This window comes from Phacochoerus africanus, chromosome 2, assembly GCF_016906955.1.
Source record: "Phacochoerus africanus isolate WHEZ1 chromosome 2, ROS_Pafr_v1, whole genome shotgun sequence".
In the NCBI taxonomy this organism is placed as follows: domain Eukaryota; kingdom Metazoa; phylum Chordata; class Mammalia; order Artiodactyla; family Suidae; genus Phacochoerus; species Phacochoerus africanus.
In genome coordinates, this window is record NC_062545.1 from 102,542,200 (window position 1) to 102,563,760 (window position 21,561).

The following is a 21,561-nucleotide window of genomic DNA, read 5'->3' on the forward strand; positions in this document are numbered from 1 at the left end:
CAATCTGACTAGTATCCATGAGGACTCAGGTTCAATCCCTGGCCTTGCTAAGTGGGCTAAGGATCCAGCATTGCTGTGAGCTGTGGTGTGGGTTGCAGATGCGGCTTGGATCCTGCATTACTGTGGCTGTGGCTTAGGCTGGTGGCTACAGCTCCAGTTGGACCTCTAGCCTGGGAACCTCCATATGCTGTAGGTGTGACCCTAAAAAGACAAAAAAAAAAAAGTAAATTCATTTAGATTTACCTACATTTTAATATTTTTCTATTCCCAGTCTGCCCTTCATGCATATCTGTGCTTTCATCTGGGATTATTTTCTCCTATGAGAGGAACTTTCCTTAAGAGAAAGGGGTCTGGTGACTTTTTTTATAATTTCTTTATTTTATCCTTCATTTTGAATGATAATTGTTTTCACTGTGTGTAAAAGTAAAAGTAGGGAGTTCCTGTCATGGCGCAGTGGTTAACGAATCCGACTAGGAACCATGAGGTTGCGGGTTCGGTCCCTGCCCTTGCTCAGTGGGTTAATGATCCGGCGTTGCCGTGAGCTGTGGTGTAGGTTGCAGATGCGGCTCGGATCCCGCGTTGCTGTGGCTCTGGCGTAGGCCGGTGGCTACAGCTCCAATTAAACCCCTAGCCTGGGAACCTCCATATGCCGTGGGAGCGGCCCAAGAAATAGCAACAACAACAACAACAACAAAAAAGACAAAAGACCAAAAAAAAAAAGTAAAAGATTATTTCAGAACTTTGAATATCATCCTATTGTTTTTTGACTTCTGTTTTCTTTTTCACACACCATTTTGTCTTGAGTTTTAAACAGTTTTACTCCTGTGTGGACAGTTTGTATGGTTTTCTTTGTATTTATTCCATCTGGAATAAATTGTAGAACTCCTGAGTCTGTGGCTTACTATCTTTTTAGACTCATCCTCTCTATTCTCCTCTGGGACAATAATTAATGTGAATGTCAGACTTTTTCATCATATCTAATATATTTCTTAAACTATTTTATATTTATACCATTTTGTTTTCTGTGTTTCATATCTTGTGATTTTCTTTGGACTTAGCTTCCAGTTTGCATGTTCTCTCTTTAGTTGTACTAATCTTTTGTTAGGTTCTTAATTTTACTGTGTTTTTCATTTGTGGAAATTCTCTTTGATTCTTTTCATAATAATTATTAAATTAGTGACAGACTTAAAATCACATTATAAAAATGATCATTTTATAAATATTACTTTCTTGCCCTCACATGTCATGAAATAATTGTTTTTATCTACTTCAAGTGTGTCTTCACTGATCAAGAGCCTTTTTTTTTTTTTTTTTTTTTGAGTCAATCTGATAGCTATCTGGAACAAATTTTTGCTTTCATCTAAATTGTTTAAAATTTAATTGTTTTGAATTCTTTGACACTGCCACTTGGTTATGTCCCAGTTATAAGTATCTGCTTATATATTATTAGGACAGTTGGGTTTTTTCCCTACTGTTCTGTAAAGATATATTTGTAATCTCCACATGTAATCACTTTCTGTATTGTTCTTGCAAGTGATCTTTAAGTGGCTCTAGGAAGGGAATTTCTTTCTTAGTTGATTATAATATTGTTAGTTTCAGGTGTACAACAAAGTGATTCTTTTTTTCCCATCTTTTTAGATTATTTTACATTATAGGTTATTATAAGGTATTGAATATAGCTCCCTGTGCTATACAGTAAATTCTTGTTTAGGAAGTAATTTTTAAAGCTTTGTTTACAATGATATATAGTAATAATAATTGTTAGGTCATGCCCTTGAGACTAATTGATAAGTCTTATGTATGTTTTTACCTCTATTAAAAGCTTTTTTATGGAAAATTTCAAGCATATGCAAAAGTAGAAAGAACAGGGAGTTCCCGTTGTGCCTCAGTGGTTAACAAACCCAACTACTATCCATGAGGACACGGGTTTGATCCCTGGCCTTGCTCAGTGGGTTAGGGATCCAGCATTGCTGTGAGCTGTGGTATAGGTCAAAGATTCAGCTTGGATCATGAGTTGCTGTAGCATAGGCCGGCAGCTATAACTCTGATTCGACCCCTAGTTTGGGGACCTCCATATGCCATGTGTGTGGACCTAAAAAGACAAAAAAAAAAAAAAAAAGTTCCTGTCATAGCACAACGGAAACAAATCCGACTAGGAACCATGAAGTTGCGAGTTCAATTCCTGGCCTTGCTCAGTGAGTTAAGGATCTGGCATTGCCATGAGCTGTGGTGTAGGCCACAGACGTGGCTTGGATCTGGTGTGTCTGTGGCTATGGCTGTGGCCAGCAGCTGTTAACTCCAATTAGACTCCTAGTCTGGGAACCTCCATATGCCACGGGTATGGCCCTAAAAAGCAAAAAAAAAAAGAAAAAGAAAAAAAGTAGAAAAAACAGTATAATTAACTTCTGTGTACCAATACCCTGCTTCAAAACTGATTAACTTATTTCTAGGCATGTTTCTTCTACATTCTACTCACTTTAGATTTGGAAGCCAATCTTAGACATCATATCATTTTATATCTTCCCAAAATTAAGGATTCTTTTAAAAATATAATCAGGGAGTTCCCTTCATGGCTTAGTGGTTAACGAACCTGACTAGGATTCATGAGGATGTGTGTTCAATCCCTGGTCTCTCTCAGTGGGTTAAGGATCGGGCATTGCTGTGAACTGTGGTGTAGGTCGCAGATGCAGCTCGGATCCCTCATTGCTGTGCCTGTGGTGTAGGCCAGCAGCTACAGCTCCAATTCGACCCCTAGGCTGGGAACCTCCATAGGCCACAGGTGCAGCCCTAAAATAGCAAAAAAAAAAAAAAAGTGTATATATATATATATATATATATATATATATACACACACACACACACACACACATATATATATATATATATATATATATATATAAAATCAGTATAATTTATCATACCTCACAATTTTAACAATTTTTTTTTGTCTTTTTAGGGCCGCACCCACAGCATATGGAGGTTCCCAGGCTAGGGGTAGATGCAGAGCTGTAGCTGCCAGCCTACACCACAGCCACAGCAACTTGGGATCTAAGCCACATTTTCGAACTACACCAGAAGTCACAGCAATGCCAGATCCTTACCCCAGTGAATGAGGCCCAGGATTGAACCCATATCCTCATGGATACTAGTTGGGTTCATTAACCACTGAGCCACAATGAAAGCTCCCACCAATTTTTAAATACTTATTTGATTCTTTCGTATAGCTTTTAGTTATACGAAATTTTATCTTGTTTAATTTCTTAAATATATGGGTCGTAATTAAAGATAATGTCTGATAACAAATATCTCACTGTGAGTCCTTTTCTATAATGTCTTTCTTTTTCATAATTACCCAGTTCTTGTCTTTTTGTAAACCTAGTTTTGCTTTTTCTTTCTTATTGCCTGCTAGATAGTGCTGATGAAGAATTGTAGCAATAATTTGAGGCTCATGAAGAAGTTATTTTCCTCCAGAGGGGCTCTGCCTTTCCTTCTGCAGGCTGTTACTCTGGGGTAGCTCTCCTTAATAATTCATCAGGATGTAGTGTGGGAGGCCTCTTCTGTCTGCACAGTTCACCTTTTTTCTTGGATATGAATCAAAAACCCTGGGTCGTTTATCAGCACTCCTCACCCCTAGGGGTCCCCGAACTTTACTTTTTCTCTCACTGACATCATGAGACTCCTGATAGCTTTGCTGTTCAGGATCTCAGCCACAGATTTTCTTTTTGAAATCAGTCACCTGAAGAAGGAAAGCTTTGAATGCTAGGCTCAAATATTGTGCTTTCCTCTTTTTTTTTTTTTTGCATCTTGACTGTCTCCTACCTCCAAGCTCTATATCTTGGTAGCACTCCTATTTTCTTTCTTTTTTTTTTCTCTTTTTGTCTTTTTTGTTGTTGTTGTTGCTATTTCTTGGGCCGCTCCCACAGCATATGGAGGTTCCCAAGCTAGGAGTCCAATTGGAGCTGTAGCCACCGGCCTACGCCAGAGCCACAGCAACGCGGGATCCGAGCCGCATCTGCAACCTACACCACAGCTCACGGCAACGCCGGATCGTTAACCCACTGAGCAAGGGCAGGGACCAAACCCACAACCTCATGGTTCCTAGTCGGATTCGTCAACCACTGCGCCACGATGGGAACCCCAAGCACTCCTATTTTCTTAAAACATATTTTTAATATATTTCATCCAGTTTTTCTCATTGTTACCAGAAGGAGAATTGGTGCAAAACAACCTAGAAGACTACTGTCAAAGCAGAACCCTTTCTCAGAACTTTCTGAACTTAATGTTCATGCTCTTGATATATTTAGCATTATCTTTTCTCATTGTTATAAATTTTATTTTGACACATATATTCCCTCAAAATTCCTTCTGATTTTATATTTCCACTCTGTGTTAAGTCAAAATAAATTCTCTTGACTACTGGCTTCCAATAGTTATAATAATTACTCAAACTTTTAATAATTATTGAAATCTAAGCTATGCTTAGAACAGGTAGAGAATGGTAATAGGTATCTGTAGAAAATGCTGTAGCTGTCTGGAATCATAGGTCCAAGGTAGTCACCTGGGTCCACCACTAGCACAGCTGACTTGCTTCTAAACATAAATCTTAGATCATTTTGAAGCTGAAGTATGTCTTGTAAAAAGTAATAATTACTATATATAGGAGTTCCCATTGTGGCGCAGGAGAAATGAATCTAACTGATAACCACGAGGTTGTGGGCTGGATCCCTGGGTTCACTCAGTGGGTTAAGGATCTGGTGTTGCCATGAGCTGTGGTGTAGGTCGAAGACATGGCTTGGATCCCGCGTTGCTGTGGCTATGGCACAGGCCGGCAGCTGCAGCTCCAATTGGACCCCTAGCCAGGAACCTCCATATGCCACGAGTGAGGCCCTAAAAAGCAAAAAAAAAAAAAACAAAAAAACAAAATTACTGTATGTGGTAGACTTCAGATTGTCCAAAGGGTCAAATTCATGAGTGCTAAATCCACTAATGTCAAGAGTTGACTATAGTTCAAAGAATAATTACTTTTGGTATAATGTACATCTTTAGATCCAGGGAAAAGAAGAGAAAGCATTATCTCAACACAAAATAACTCTTGTCAAATGTTTAGGTGTCATGTCAGTTTGCCCATCATACCATGTGGAGATAGTTCAGCTTTCTGTAAATCACCTGTTAACTTCATCCAGGTAGTTGTTTAAACATGACTTCCTCAAGTATTCCCAGTCAACCTGTTTGAAAACTGTCGTTTTCTTGCTCCTTGTCTTTTTTTGTTGGGGAGGTATGGGGTAGATGAAATTTGTAGGGAAAAATGTATATATCATTTATAAAGATTTAGAAATTAACCTTCAGGTCCTGTTCAATCCATGGCACCTAATTCCCTTAGAAATACTGAAAGTGCTAGTAACATTTATTATATGCCATTATAGATCACTGAACTAAAATCAATGGATACAGCCAATTTGGAGATTTCTTTTTCTTTGACAACATGCCATATCTTTCTGGAGTACTAGTGTGGTTACACTATATGCTTGTTTTATAAACCGCCAAACTGGGAGGCATTCTAGCATAATAGAAAAGCCATGGGTTTTAAAGTTATAAAAATCTGGATTCAAGTTTAACTGCTACAAGTGTGATGTGTGATTTTTTACAAAGTACTTGGAAATATGTAGGCATTAGCTTTCTAAGATTTTTTAAAACACCTATCAGTGAAATGGAGATGACAATCTCATAAGCCTTGTATGTGGGCTAATAAATTAACAGATAAAAGCACCTGGTATAGAGCCAAAAACAACAGATGTACAGTAAATGGTAGCAGTTTAATTTTTGATGTTTTTCCCTCATCCATAGATATGTATAGCAATCTTTATTAGGGATGGTATTGTTTTTTTTTTTGGCCATCCACATTTTTAAAGTTTTAAATGATATAGAAATGTCAGGTTTTAAACAAATTTTTTTATATATATAATGATTTTTATTTCTTTCTATTATAGCTGGTTTACAGTGTTCTGTCAATTTTCTGCTATACAGCAAGGTGACCCAGTTACACATACATGTATACATTTTTTTTCTCACATTATCATGCTCCATCATAAGTGACTAGACATAGTTCTCAGTGTTAAAAAAATTTCTTAATGACATTTTTCAGCTTTATTTGAATGTACGCCAAGCATAAAACAAACCTCACTCTAATAAGAATTTTAATGAAAGGATTACTTTATATAGTAAATTATGCCTGTTTTCAAGTAATATATTGGCCTATTTTACTACAGAATTTTTGTTTCAAATTACCTCAGTTTTCTAGTCCACATAAAGTAACAAAATTGACATTTCATTTCTCAACAGGGACGGTGTTTATTTGCCAGTGGCAGTCCATTTGGGCCAGTGAAACTCAGTGATGGGCAGGTCTTTACACCAGGTCAAGGAAACAATGTATATATTTTTCCAGGTAAATGCCACCATTTATGTTACAGAGTAATCATTAATTATATTAAAATTCCTTATGAAATTCTTTAGAATTTAGGGTTAGAAAAAAAAAACATGGTATTTACAGCATTTTGGTGTGAATTTACAGGAAAACTCAAGGAATTCAGCAAATCTATCTTGCTCTATTTCCCCTCAACATTTATTTACTCATGTTTTTCATTAAATTTATTTCTATTATAGAAATAAAGTAGTACATGGTTCATAAAAATGGAAAAGGAACAATGTTAAAAAATTAATTCTCTTTATTACACTTACAGGTATAACCACAGTGGTTTCCTCTGAGTTTTTCTGATGGTGACCAGAATGACTGGCACACTTATCTCCCTATATCTTGATTCTTCCAACCCTAGACTATATGTATGAATTTCTAACCGTGAAGTATAAATAATGGTACATACATACCTCCTAATATCTTGCTTCCTCACTCTACCTCTCAATTTGTTACTACTTTTAGTTGTCCTTTATCTTATATAATATACTTAAAGAGCTTTATAAGCAATTAAAGACAATTTTTATTAGCTTGCCACAGTAAAAAATGAAAAAAAAAATCTAGTATTTAGCTTTCTTTTCTCTTCTTATTTCATTTCTCAACTATGGCTAGTTAATATTTCTACCTTGTAGAGAAGTTTTTTCAAAACTTACATTGTGTTCTATTGTTTTCCATATTTTATCTATGGATTGATTCTAAAATTACATGACTATATGTTCATGTCTAAATAAGAGTGTGATAGGGAGTTTCAATATGGAGCAGTGGGTTAAGGATCTGGCATTGTCACTGCTGTGGCTTGGGTCGCTGCTGTGGTGCTGGTTTGATTCCTGGCCTAGGAACTTCTTCATGCCTCAGGCACGGCAAAAAAAAAAAAAAAAAAAAACTTAAAAGATATAAATAAATAAGAGTGTGATAAATATATAGAGTATGCAATTCTATATCACAAAGTTTTTGACACCCGAAGTCTTTTAAGTGTCATGAAGTATAATGAATCCTCCTTTAATTTTTTACCAGCTTTCTTCATTTCATCCTGATCCTACTCCATGGCAAACCATTTCTGGAGTGATTCTCTCTTGCCCATGTACACTATTTTTCCTCTCTTGGTCTCATTTTTCTGAAATACATATTGGATAAGCTTTTTTAGAAAGCACGGATGAAAACTGAGTTTTTGCATGTCTGAAAATGTCCTCATTTTGTTCTCTTGCTTGATGGTTTGGTTGGGTAGAGATTTGTAGATTCCGAAGTCATTTTCATCAGACTTTTGAAAACATTTCTCCATTCACCATTAGTGGCCAGTGTTGCTGATGAGAAATCTGATGTCAGTGAGATTCTCATTCCTTTAAACATAAGAGCTTATCTCCCTAAAAATGTTTAAATGTTTGCTTTAGGTGCCTGAAAGATTAGAGGGATGCATCCAGGTTTGGGCTTTATGTCCATTTATCAGTACTTTTCTGCTGATTTTTAACAAAGCCATGTTTATGTCAGATTTGACTAATAAAGAATTTGGCAGTTGATTACTTTTATATAATATTTCAAAGTTCTAACTTTATGATTAACAGTTATTAGCACCATAAATATAGACATAAAAGTGACTTGGTAGCAGAGGTTAAAATGGGCTTAAAAACAGGAATGGCCAAAACTCTGTTCATAAAGCAATTAAAAACTTAAGGCTCTGGTAATATTTAATTACCTACTCCTGCAGTTATAACTGGATACAACCTTAAAAGGATCAGAGGCTTCCTAATCAGGAAGAAGTGGCTAAGAGTTAAAGCTGTGCTTTTCATGGAGGGAGGACAAAAGTTGGAGTCTAGCACTTACAAAGGATGGGATTCTAGTGAACCACCCTCTACTCTGAGCTGTAGCCCTAAAGGCTGTACCTTGTAATATGGATATAGTTTGCTCCTGAGCTTATCTGGAAAACCTCAAGCCTTTGTTTTGGTCTACCAGTGCCCACAAGTGCCTGGCAGAAGCAAACAGGCTTCTGTTCCAGACTTGTCTTCTCTGGGACAAGATAACACTGTCCTAATCCTCAAGTTACTTTTACAAATAATTTTACAAATACAGCCACAGTTAAAAACATAAAAGATAAAGAGGCACATAAAGAGATAAGACAACACAAGCCAAAAATAGCATACAAAACAAAAAGAGAACTCTGGAACTCTAGCAGACAAGTGCTATGAAGCAAATATGCTTATTATGTTTATGGAGATATAAAAGCAAGCTTGAACCATTCAGTCAAGTAACGCTAAATTCTAGAATTGAAAAATACAATAAACTAAGAACTCAGTGAAGGAGCCTTCCTTATAGCAGATTATATCAAAGAAAATGAATAAAGCTAGAGACATCCAGAGACCAAAAAAAAAAAAAAGGAAAATAGAGAAAAACACGTAAGATATATATCTTTAATTGATATACATTTATCAGTTATGAGGCCCCAGAGGAAGATGAGAATAAGAATGAAGCAGAGGCAATATCTGCAGGCCTTGTGGCTGAGAATTTCTTAAAACTGACAAATGACATCAATACATAATATTCAGGAAGCTCAGTGAAATCCACATGGGATAAATAAAAAGTCTACATGAGGAACATTATTGTGATGCTTCGGAAAGCAGCAAAGGGAACACTATGAACCTAGTCAAAGCAAAAAGATTCCTTCAGGGAGTTCCCATCGTGGCTCAGCAGAAACGAATCCAACTTGTATCCATGAGGATTCAGGTTCGATCCCTGTCCCTGCTCAGTGTTAAGGATCCGGCGTTGCCCTGAGCTATGGTGTAGGTCATAGATGTGGCTCGGATCCCACATTGCTGTGGATACGGCGTAGGCTGGCAGCTACTGCTCTGATTCGAGCCCTATCCAGGGAACTTACATATGCTGCAGGTGTGTCCCTAGAAAGCATTAAAAAAAAAAAAAAAAAAGATTCCTTCAAAGGAGCAATTGTTAGACCAGCAACTGACTCCTCAATGGCAACAGGATGTCAAAAGGCAATGGCACGGTGATCTATGTAGGTGGCTTATGTGAAATACTTACTAAGCTAGAGTTCATTACACAGTGAAAATATCTTCCAAGGATTAAGGCAAAATGAAGACATTTTCAGAAGACGGGGAAAAAAAAAAGGATTCACCATCTGCAGACCAGTAAGAAAGGAAAATAAATTCTAATGAGTATTAGGCAGATGAGAAATAATCCCAGCCAGAAGCTCAGAGATGTAGGAAAGAATGAAGAGCAAAGAAAGTTATGAATATTTGAATTAAACAAAGTGAATGCTGTATATGTAGGGAAAAACAATTATGACGTGAGATTTTGAAAGATATATAGAGACAAAATGCATGCTAATAGCTTATTGGTTACATAGAGTTAATGTGTTAGGAGAAACCTGCATTGTCTAGGAGAGTAAATTAAAAATTAACATGAAACTTTGATCAGTATGCATGTTACAAATTTTAGGATAACTACTAGAAGACTAGAAAACTTCCAAATAATGATAAGAAAATAAAATATTTGGGGAGGAAATGAAATGTTTTTTTTTTTTTTTTTTTGGCCATGCCCACAGCATGTGGAAATTCCCAGGGCAGGGATCAAACTGTACCATAGCAGAGACCTGAGCAGCTGCAGTGACAATGCCAGATCCTTAACCTGCTGCGCCACAAGGGAAGTCCTAAGATGATAAAATCCAAAAGGCAAGAAGGAATAGGAAAGGGAACATGGAATAGACAAAACAAGTATAAGGAGACAATGGATTTTGCCCCAGGCATTTAAGTAACTACACTAAATGTAGCTGGAACAAATACTCAACTATCTGAAGGCTGGATTAAAATAAGGAAACCATTAATCTTCTTATACCCCTGAGTAATTGAGTGACCATACTTCCTCACTGTGGCCAGAGACTGTTGGGATTCTCTTTGCTTTTTTTTTTTTTTTGTCTTTTGTCTTTTCTGTTGTTGTTGCTATTTCTTGGGCCGCTCCCGAGGCATATGGAGGTTCCCAGGCTAGGGGTTGAATCGGAGCTGTAGCCACTGGCCTACGCCAGAGCCACAGCAACGCGGGATCCGAGCCGCATCTGCAACCTACACCACAGCTCACGGCCACGCCGGATCGTTAACCCACTGAGCAAGGGCAGGGACCGAACCCGCAACCTCATGGTTCCTAGTTGGATTCGTTAACCACTGTGCCACGACGGGAACTCATGGGATGCTCTTTGAATAGTGTGAAACCCACAATGGGGTTTGCCATCCTCTTACTCATAGCGATCAGTAGTTTTTTTAGTTACTAACTCTTATATATGAGAAACACTCAAAGATTACTTGTCATTTAAGGAAAATCTTCAATGAACAGTTTATTTCATAAAAGAAACTAAATAGACAAAATGGAAAATTTAAGAAAAAGCAAGGATTAGGGAGGAAGATGGGATGTTTAAAAAACTATCAATATCATCATGGAAACAAAATACTGTATTCCAGAAACACGACAGAATTTTATTTTATTTTATTTTCATTTTTTTGCCTTTTCTAGGGCCACTCCCACGGCACATGGAGGTTCCTAGGCCAGGGGTCTAATCGGAGCTGTAGCTACCAGCCTATGCCAGAGCCACAGCAACGCGGGTTCCAAGCTGTGTCTGCGACCCACACCACAGCTCATGGCAACACTGGATCCTTAACCCACTGAGCAAGGCCAGGGATTGAACCCACAACTTAATGGTTCCTGGTCAGATTTGTTAACCACTGCTCCACGATGGGAACTCCAAGAATTTTGTTTTGTTATCTTATTTTACTTTATTTATTTATTTATTTATTTGTCTTTTTTGCTATTTCTTGGGCCACTGCCGCGGCATATGGAGGTTCCCAGGCTAGGGGTCCAATCGGAGCTGTAGCCACCGGCCTACGCCAGAGGCACAGCAACGCGGGATCCGAGCCGCGTCTGCAACCTACACCACAGCTCACGGCCACGCTGGATCGTCGACCCACTGAGCAAGGGCAGGGACCGAACCCGCAACCTCATGGTTCCTAGTCGGATTCGTTAACCACTGTGCCACGACGGGAACTCCGGAAGAATTTTATTTTTTAAATGATAATGCTATAAAATTGGGTTGTTGTGATTGTTGCACACCTATAAATGTAATAAAATTAATTAATGTAAAAAATTAGAAATTCAAAGACTTTCTCAACATCTCCCAAGTGGAAAGACCCAAATTTCCAGATAGGAAGGGCCCACCTACCAAGTGCCAAATATGGTGAGCAAAAGTAATGCACCTCAAGGCACATCATTATGAGTTTGCAGAACATTAGGTACAAAAAAAGATCCTACTGGAAGTTCCCTTGTGGTGCAGTGGGTTAAGGATCCAGCATTGCTGCAGCTGTGGTGTGGGTTCAGTCCCTGCCCAGGCAACTTACACCTGCTGTGGGTGTGGCCAAGAAAAAGAAAAAAATGATCCTACATAATTCCAGAGATACAAAAATAATAATTATCACTGAAAAAGGATCTGGAATCAAAGTGGCACCAGACTGCTCACCAGTAGCACTGGAAGCTAGAAGGTATTAATGCCTAACAATTCAGAAGGAAAATTATTTCCATACTAGAATTCTAAACCCAGACAAACTATTAAATAAGTGGAAGCTAGTAAAAAAGAGTGTGTGTTCAAAATGGAAGATTTTTGGAAGTTCCCTTGTAGTACAGCTGTGTTGCTGCAGCTATGGCACAAGCTGCAACTGCAAGATGGGTTCCATCCCTGGCCTGGGAACTTCTACATGCCATGTGTGCAGCAAAAAAAAAAAAAAAAAAAAAAAAAAAAGAAAAGAAAAAGCAATTATTTCAAAAAGTATCTCCCATGCATTGTTTTTCAGAAAACTACTGGAGAATATAGCCTACCCCCAAAAAGGTGTAACAAAAGTACTAGGGAAAAGTGAAATTTAGGAAATGGACTCAATTTAGAAGCAAAGGGAATCCCAATGAAGATGAAGAGTTTCCAGAATGATAGTTCTGTATCTGGAGGAGAGAGCAGTGGGGCCAGATGGGAGCCTCTGCAGAGATTTATTCTAGAGAACGGAATTAGAAATATGAGGTAGCTGAAGTTACTATATGATTTTTAGACAACTAAATGAATGAGTATCTCAGCATTAGATAATTTTTAGGTTCCAAAAAATCAAAGCAAAGGAAAAACGACAGTAACTTTAGAGAAAACAAATAGTTATACAAAAGAGGAAAAGTTAAAATATAGTGTTAGTGTGTGGCTTAGCTTTAAGTAACACTTATGAAGTCTTAATAATACAAATATTGAATGTTGACCCAGCCAGAATTATGCTCTGACTATATTGGCAAGAGTAGTGGAAATGATTAATAAGAAAGCTAAATACTTATTTCCCACAGGAAGGAGTAAGTGATATCCAAAACTAAAAGTCAATCAGAAGAAAGAGAAGTAAGCTGTTTAAAGGAGATATCAAAATAATCAGCTAGGAGTTCCCGTCGTGGCGCAGTGGTTAACGAATCCGACTAGGAACCATGAGGTTGCGGGTTCGGTCCCTGCCCTTGCTCAGTGGGTTAACGATCCGGCGTTGCCGTGAGCTGTGGTGTAGGTTGCAGACACGGCTTGGATCCCGCGTTGCTGTGCCTCTGGCGTAGGCCGGTGGCTACAGCTCCGATTCAACCCCTAGCCTGGGAACCTCCATATGCCGCGGGAGCGGCCCAAGAAATAGCAACAACAACAGAAAAGACAAAAGACAAAAAAAAAATCAGCTAAAAGAATGAAAAGTGGGAGTTCCCATCGTGGCGCAGTGGTTAACGAATCCGACTAGGAACCATGAGGTTGCGGGTTCGACCTCTGGCCTTGCTCAGTGGGTTAAGGATCCGGTGTTGCTGTGAGCTGTGGTGTAGGTTGCAGACGCGGCTTGGATCCCGCGTTGCTGTGGCTCTGGCGTAGGCTGGTGGCTACAGCTCCGATTAGACCCCTAGCCTGGGAATCTCCATATGCCTCGGATGTGGCCCTAAAAAAGACTGAAAAATAAATGAATAAAAGAATGAAAAGTAGTTGCCTCTGTAGAACAAGAAATGGGAGATTTAGAGGTGTACTGGAATTGATGTTTTTGTAACAACTGTTGATGAATTGTATGCATTTGTAATTTTGATAAATGTGAGAAGTAAATTGAGAAAAACCATATGAGATTTCTAAAATTATTTCTTCTAGTAAATAAGTATAACACTGAACATCTGCTTTTAATGCTCACATAACTGTTTTCTCTTGGCTGCTTCGTTTTTTTGGAGGGGCTATTTGGGGCAGGGTTATGTTATTATTAATTAGCTAGGAATTTATTTGGCTCCTTTGATAATTTGAAGTGACCTTATTAAATAAACTATTTAAAATGTATTCCAGGTGTAGCTTTAGCTGTTATTCTCTGTAACACCCGGCATATAAGTGACCATGTTTTCCTGGAGGCTGCAAAGGTAAATGTTTTAAATATTGTTTATATTTCATCCTATATAAAATAACCAAAGATGAGTGGATCTTAAAAAGAGAGGAAATGGATTAAATCTGTTTTATGAATGGAAAGGAAGTTACTCATTGGTTTTTTTTTTACCTTTTACTGTTATATAAAATTAACTTTATCAAACACTTTTTCACAGTGTTTGATTATAAGCTAAGAATCCTTTCATATTTATAAGAGATGTACTGTCCCTGTATTACATATATCTGAAGGTAACATAAATGTGACAGCATAGATAAAATGTCTAGATCTGATTAAACAGTCTTGAAATCTGGTTATTTCTTTATTGTTTAGTGATAAACAGTTTTAATTTCTGCAGTGTTTTAAATGTATTCCTGCTCAAAATAAGAATTATGTTTCCTGTATAAGTCTCTGCTTCCATAACCCTTTTCCCATTTTATTAGGTCCTTATTATTCTGTTATTTAAGCAGACAAAAGTGAAATTCTTTTTTTTCCCTTCAGGCTCTGACAAGTCAATTGACGGATAAAGAGCTAGCTCAGGGGAGGCTTTACCCACCACTTGCTAATATTCAGGAAGTTTCTATTAACATTGCTATTAAAGTAAGTAATCAATTATACCTCTTCACATACATTTTAATGCCATTTTCTTATGCAGTTAATAAGTTTATTAGAGAACTATTGGAAACATTTAGAAAGTACAAAGAAGAAAATTTAGGTCACTCATATTCTCACTATCAGATATAACCCACATTATTAATTTGCATTTGTTGCCTTCTAGTCTTTTTTCTTCCCCAGTACATAAATATACACATACATGCAGTCACCTATGCCTGTTATTTTATTTTTTTGTCTTTTGTCTTTTTAGGGCTGCACCCATGGCTTATGGAGGTTCCCAGATAAGGGGTCGAATCGGAGCTGCACCTGCTGGCCTACACCACAGCCACAGCAACGACAGATCCTTAACCCATTCAGCGAGGCCAGGGATCAAACCCGCAACATAGTTGGGTTCGTTAACCACTGAGCCACGACGGGAACGCCATATGCCTATTTTTAAAATTGGTTTCTCACTGCACTTTTTTTTCCCCACTTAATATATTGTAAGCCTTTTCCCCACATAAATCAGTAATTCTCATGATCACTAATGCTTTGGGGAATTATCTTTATTACATTATAATTTGTTTAATCATTTCTCTATTTAGGGGGATATTCAAGCATCTTTTGTTTTGCTAGAAATAATATTGTAGTGAACATTCTTAGATAAATCTTTATGTGCATTTGTGATTTTTTCCTGAAGATATGTTTCTAATCATAAGAACAAAAGGATTAACATGCTAAGGTTTCTGATACCTATTGCCAAATGATTCTTCAGAAAAAAAGTAGTGATTTACATTGCACCTGTTAGATGTTGAGTGAACCTGTTTTCCCATATCTCTGCCAATATTTAGAATTACTTTTTAAAATGTTGCATATTTAACAGGTGAAAATTGTATCTTTTTATTTAAAGCACTTATTTTATTAAATTGAAGAATTTTTGTGTTGATTGAACAATAGCATTCCTTCCATATTTGTCTTCTTTCTAATACTTCTACTTTCTAATACTGATCCTTCTGTTTCCTATGATGAAGGTATTTTCCCACTTGTTTGACATGGTATTTTCACAAGTTTTTTTAATTTGAATAATCTGTTTATTTTATGGATTGTTCCCTTACCTCCTGAAAATATTAATGCTTTCTCCCACTCCAAAATCATAAATATCTGCCTGCATTTTCTAATAACTTAAAATTTTTTAATCCCTCTGAGATTTTAGTATATGATGTGAGACAGAGTAACATTGCCTGAGTAGTTAACAGTTGCCCCAGGACTAACTGATTGAGAATGCTCCTTTTGTTAACAAAAAAACCTTGACTCCTTTACAAAGAGTCTGTTCCTGATCATATTTGCCTGTTATTAGGCACTGTTTAATAATGTGAACTATTTGATACTACACACTACACATACTAAAACCATCATTGTGGTTTTTCAGTGTTTTTCAGTGTGGTTTCAGTGTTTTTCAGTGTTCTCAAGTGTTTAGTCTTTTTTTTTTTTGTCTTTTTGCCTTTTTGATGGCCGCTCCTGTGGCATATGGAGATTCCCAGGCTAGGGGTCTAATCAGAGCTGTAGCCGCCGGCCTATGCCAGAGCCACAGCAATGAAGGATCCAAGCCGTGTCTGCGACCCACACCACAGCTCACAGCAATGCCGGATCCTTAACCCACTGAGCAAGACCAGGGATCAAACCTGCAACCTCATGGGTTCCTAGTCGCATTCGTTAACCACTGAGCCACGACGGGAACTCCAATAACAGGTTTCTTGGTTGAACAATCTTAATTCTTTTCATAGTTTCTCAGTTAATTCTTTTGGACTTATTGAGTTGTGAATCATTTGCACATGATCTTTTTTAAAAAAAATCTGTATTGGTCATTTTTCCCTTATCTTACTAAATTAATTGCTACTTAAGAGCAATTTCAAATGATTGAGTTGATAGGGGCATCCTTATATTTTAATATTAAAAGTAATGCTGGAGTTCCCGTCGTGGCGCAGTGGTTAACGAATCCGACTAGGAACCATGAGGTTGCGGGTTCGGTCCCTGCCTTTGCTCAGTGGGTTAATGATCCGGCCTTGCCGTGAGCTGTGGTGTAGGTTGCAGACGCGGCTCGGATCCTGCGTTGCTGTGGCTCTGGCGTAGGCTGGTGGCTACAGCTCCGATTAGACCCCTAGCCTGGGAACCTCCATATGCCGCGGGAGCGGCCCAAGAAATAGCAAAAAATAAATAAATAAATAAATAATGCTAGTTTATGCTTGAAATAAGTGCCCTTTTTAGACTGTTTGAAGAAGTAGGCTTCTATTCCTACTATTTACAAAGATTTTTTTAAATATCAGGATTAGATGTGGCATTTATCAACCACATTTTCAACTTGTATACTGATGATCATAAGATTTTATCCCTCTAGCTATTAATGTAATTATTGTATCATTTTAATACTCATAAATTAAGCAAATATTGGGGATTTAGTGAAAGAAGGTATGTTTAGGAAATAACCAATTCAATTGATCTGGAGTCTAAGGTTTAAACAGGAAAAAGATATTAGGTAAGAGTTAAGGCCAGCTTGTACAGATACACAAATACCAGACTAAGGAATCAGAAAACCTTACTATTATAATACAGCTGAAGAATTTAGAGCCCAGAATTAGGATGATAGAATTCAGCTTTAGAACTTGTAGAATATTACATGTGGGACAGATTGGGAAGATATCAGATTAGTGATGTGTCACAGGAAAAGTAATACATGAGTAAAGAGAAGGCGGTCTGTGCTTGGGGTTGGTATCGGAGCAGAGCCCCCAGGATCATGTCTCTCCCCTCAGTATCCTAAGGATTTCCTTTTTAGGACCCAAGGGATCAGGAGGGTGGACAGTGCTTTTTGTCTGTCCCCCAACACTACCTAGGGCACTAAGCATCTCCTTGTAGCTACTGGTCACCTACCACATGCCTCCACAACCAAGGAGAGCTCACTCTGACTTCAGGCCTTGCCCCAGTCTCTCCTGTGGGTACAGATATGTTTCCTACAACAGACTAGATAATACCGTTGACCCTTGAACAGTGCAGAAGTTAGCAGCTGACCCTCTGCACAGTCAAAAATCTACATGTAACTTTACTGTTAGCCTTCCATTTCCAAGGTTCCCCATCCACAGATTCAACTGGGGAATTATGTATAGGACATATTTAGTGAAAGAAATTAACGTATAAGTGGACCTACACAGTTGGGCCTGTGTTGTTCAAGGATCAAGTGAAACAAACACATTTTCCATCACAAAATACAGTAATATTGAGATCCTGAGACCAAATATTAAACATCATTTTTCCTTAATTTTTTCTTTTAGAAAATTGAAATAAACTTTAACAATAATCACCATTTGGAATGGGAATTGGAGGAGGAGGAAAAAGACATAATTGTTTGAAATTTTTTTTACCATGTGTCACTACATTTTTTAAAAGTTTAAATTAAACCATAACTGGATATGTGTATATGTATGACTGGGTCACTTTGTTGTATAGCAAAAATTATCACAACCTTGTAAATTAGCTATACTTTAATAAAACTTAAAAAACATTAAACCATAACTTGAGAACTTAGTATGACAGACACTGTGTTACCCTGCGAGGATGCTTTTCATACTACCTCATTTTACATCAAAACCCAGCACAAAGGGTTTACCTTCACCCCCAGTCATGGGTGTGACTTGGTACAAAGATCAGAAATTCATTCAAACCAGTTTAGGCGGAAGGTAATCTAGCTTCAACTCTTTGGGGCCTGGGATCTAGAATTAGAATGCTTTGGGTTTGAAACAGAATTCTTACTTTAAATATCTTGGGCAAGTTATTTAACCTCCTCAGACTTTGGTTTCTCATATATAAAATGAGAATAACAACAGTACCTAGCTCATGGAGTTCATGGGATGATTAAGATACCCACATAGAGCACATTGAACATGCTTGGCACTCAGTGATGATGGTGAGTTGCTGTGTACAAGTTCTAACCCTAACTTTTCTTGACCTTAGAGTTCTGGGGTCCAACACCTGATTTATAATAATTTCTACATCTCTTAATCCAAATTCTAGAGCAAAAACATCTGGCTCACTTTGGGTTAGGTTTCTACCCTAGTTCAGTCATCTCTGACCAGGAAGTCGAGTCTCCTACACACAGTCTCATCAGGGCTGTGGGGAAGGACACAGGCAGGGCAGGCTTCCCAAGTAGGTCTGCTGGACCAATACACAGTTGAAAGTTCTTGGATTTATGTATTAAGGAAATGCTGATAATTCTTGGGGTCAAGGGTAACTTTAAAGTCGCTTTAAAAGATACTGAACTTATGGTGAGATTGCAGGTTTTTTATTTTATCTTTATGAATGTTTTGAAGTGAGTCAAAGTAATGTTATTATTCATTCTGAAAAACAAGTGCTATACTTCTAAATTCATTGTGTTTTAAATATTTAAATATTTAATTTACTATTCAGAGCCTACAGAGTCATCTTATGTTTTTCAGGTTACAGAATACCTATATGCTAATAAAATGGCTTTCCGATACCCAGAACCTGAGGACAAGGCCAGATACATTAGAGAAAGAATATGGCGAAGTGAATATGATTCCCTGCTGCCAGATGTGTATGAATGGCCAGAGTCTGCATCTCACCCTCCCCAGATAACGGAATAAAAGCACACCACTGATAAATAAATGCCTTCCCTGCTTCAGGGAACTCCTCCTTTTCCAGACAAAGAGAGAGAATCTTCTCAAATTCATGTTTTTTGTGTATTTTATTCTCCCTCACCACTTTGCTTATATTTTCCCATGAATCTGCCGTTCTGTACAGGGCAGATGTGTTAACTGCATTGTTAATCCCCACGTGCAACCTGCAATCAAGTGACCATAATGCTCTGTCTGATTTGTAGATTACACCACATCAAAGAGATATTAAAAATGTACTTAGGAATGTCTTGTGCTCTTGTTCACCCTTGCCAAAGTATTTACTATTATACCTAATAATCTCTCACCCAATTTTTTTAGGGCTAAGATAGAAATTAATACTTCTGTGGATATGAATATAGAATTTTGAGAAGCTAATAAATTCAACCAAATTCTACAGATAAATTATCAGTATCTAAAAATGTCCTTTTATTTCTGCTTCGTTTATCTTCATGCTCTGAAATTGCTTTCCAGTAAACAGATCTGGAAAAATAAGAAAAATCTATTATTTCTTTTCTGGAACTAAACTGAGGCTTAACTGCAATGTTGAGAGAAATGGGAACTACTGATGCCTTTAGACCAACTAGTCATTGTTTTCAATAGTGTATAAAAATCACAGTGTAACTTTTTAAATAAAGGTAATATCTTAAATTTAATTGCTTCAATTATGCAATTTTATTGCCCAACTAGAAATTTAGGTTTGCTTATTATGAAAAGCATGTATTTTCATTTTCTTCTAGATGATTATGAGTAAGAGGGTATAGGATACCTAATGTGTAATTATGATTTTGATGTGTGTCTTTTAACAAATGAATCATATGTTTCACATCTGATACATCCTTTTCCAGTAGTGATGCTCTTCATTACTTGAGGATTTTTTTTTTTTTTTAGGACCATACCTGTGGCATAATGGAAGTTCCCAGGCTAGGGGTTAAATAGGAGTTGCAGCTGCTGGCCTATGCCAGAGCCACAGGAACATAGGACCCAAGCCACGTCTACAGCCTACACCACAGCTCAACGGCAATGCCAGATACTTAACCCACTGAGTAAGGCCAGGGATTGAACCCACATCCTCAAGGATGTCAGTCAGGTTCATTACCGTTGAGCCACAATGGGAACTCCTGAGATAATTCTGGAATGTTTATATATTGCTTTGAATATCATTAGTAAATACATTTAATTTTTTGAAACAACCAAAATTGAGAGCTAAGTGCGAATGAATAAAGTGTTCAGACCAGTAAATGTTATTTTTAATCCCAGTAAATGAGTAATAACTGGCTAGTGAGACAGTGAGACCACTTTTCTTATGTGGCTTACATGTTGGAGAGTGCAAAGGGAAAATTCAAACACATTTTTGAGAAGGAGTATTACTACACTTGAGCCTAACACAGTTGCTTTGGGGGAACAAACAAAAATTTTAAGGGAGTTCCTGTCGTGGCTCAGTGGTTGACAAATAAAACTAGGAACCATGAGGTTGTGGGTTCGACCCCTGACCTTACTCAGTGGGTTAAGGATCTGGCGTTGCCGTGAGCTGTGGGGTAGGTCGAAGACTCCGGATCTGGCGTTGCTGTGGCTGTAGCATAGGCCGGCAGCTACAGCTCCAATTACACCTCTAGCCTGGAAATCTCCATATGCCGCAGATGTGGCCCTGTAAAAGACCAAAAAAAAAAAATTTTTTTTTAAATGCCCATTCTAGAATATTTACCACAAAAAATTATAGCTACATATCAGCATGCCCATTATTTGATACTTCCCTCCACAGTCCTTGATATGTTAAATTTGACATTCCGCAGAAGGATGAAAGGGCTTCATTTTATGTTCCTCTTTCCTTTTATCTATAGGTAGAGACTGAGTCATAATTTTTAATATAATTCAGTGTTTTGAGAATGTTAAAAACGGCACTGCTATTCAGACTATAGCAAAATGCAGTTGGTTAATAAATCCACTTAATAGATGAGTAAAGTCAGAGGTCTGTTACATCAATCTGTTTTGTAAAATAAGCAATCAGGTCACAATTTGTTTCTTTCAATTAAAAGTGAAAGGTTTATGTTTTTCATGTTAATTTTGTCAAAACATAATCATCCACAAAAAGTCTTTTCAATCATGATTTTAACATTGCAAATATAATAATTACAAACCTATTTTTCACATAATGCTTATTGAAGGCAGGAAAATACAGAATTAAAGTAATTTTACTAAGATGTTTGCTTACTAAATGTGTCAAATACAGTATTCATGGAAATAATATTTTAAGGAAAAAAGCAGGACTAAATGACATATATATATATATATATATATATATATATATATATATATATGTTATTTGAGAGCTACCTGTTCTCATTATGTGTTATTTCCTAACCAGTATTTTACCAAGAACTGT

At 37.4% G+C, this 21,561-nt stretch overlaps 1 protein-coding gene across 2 annotated transcripts in view; it reads left to right on the plus strand.

Moving 5' to 3' along the window:
* Positions 1 to 19,834, plus strand: part of ME2 (malic enzyme 2) — a 58,041-nt gene extending 38,207 nt beyond the window's left edge. For both annotated transcript variants that reach the window (XM_047765111.1, XM_047765119.1), the window contains 4 exons: positions 6,340 to 6,442; positions 13,830 to 13,900; positions 14,404 to 14,502; positions 18,981 to 19,834. In XM_047765111.1, the coding sequence (XP_047621067.1) occupies positions 6,340 to 6,442; positions 13,830 to 13,900; positions 14,404 to 14,502; positions 18,981 to 19,148 (441 nt within the window). In that variant the 3' untranslated portion in view covers positions 19,149 to 19,834. The remainder of the gene's footprint in view (positions 1 to 6,339; positions 6,443 to 13,829; positions 13,901 to 14,403; positions 14,503 to 18,980) is intronic.
* The last annotated feature ends 1,727 nt before the right edge of the window (positions 19,835 to 21,561 follow it).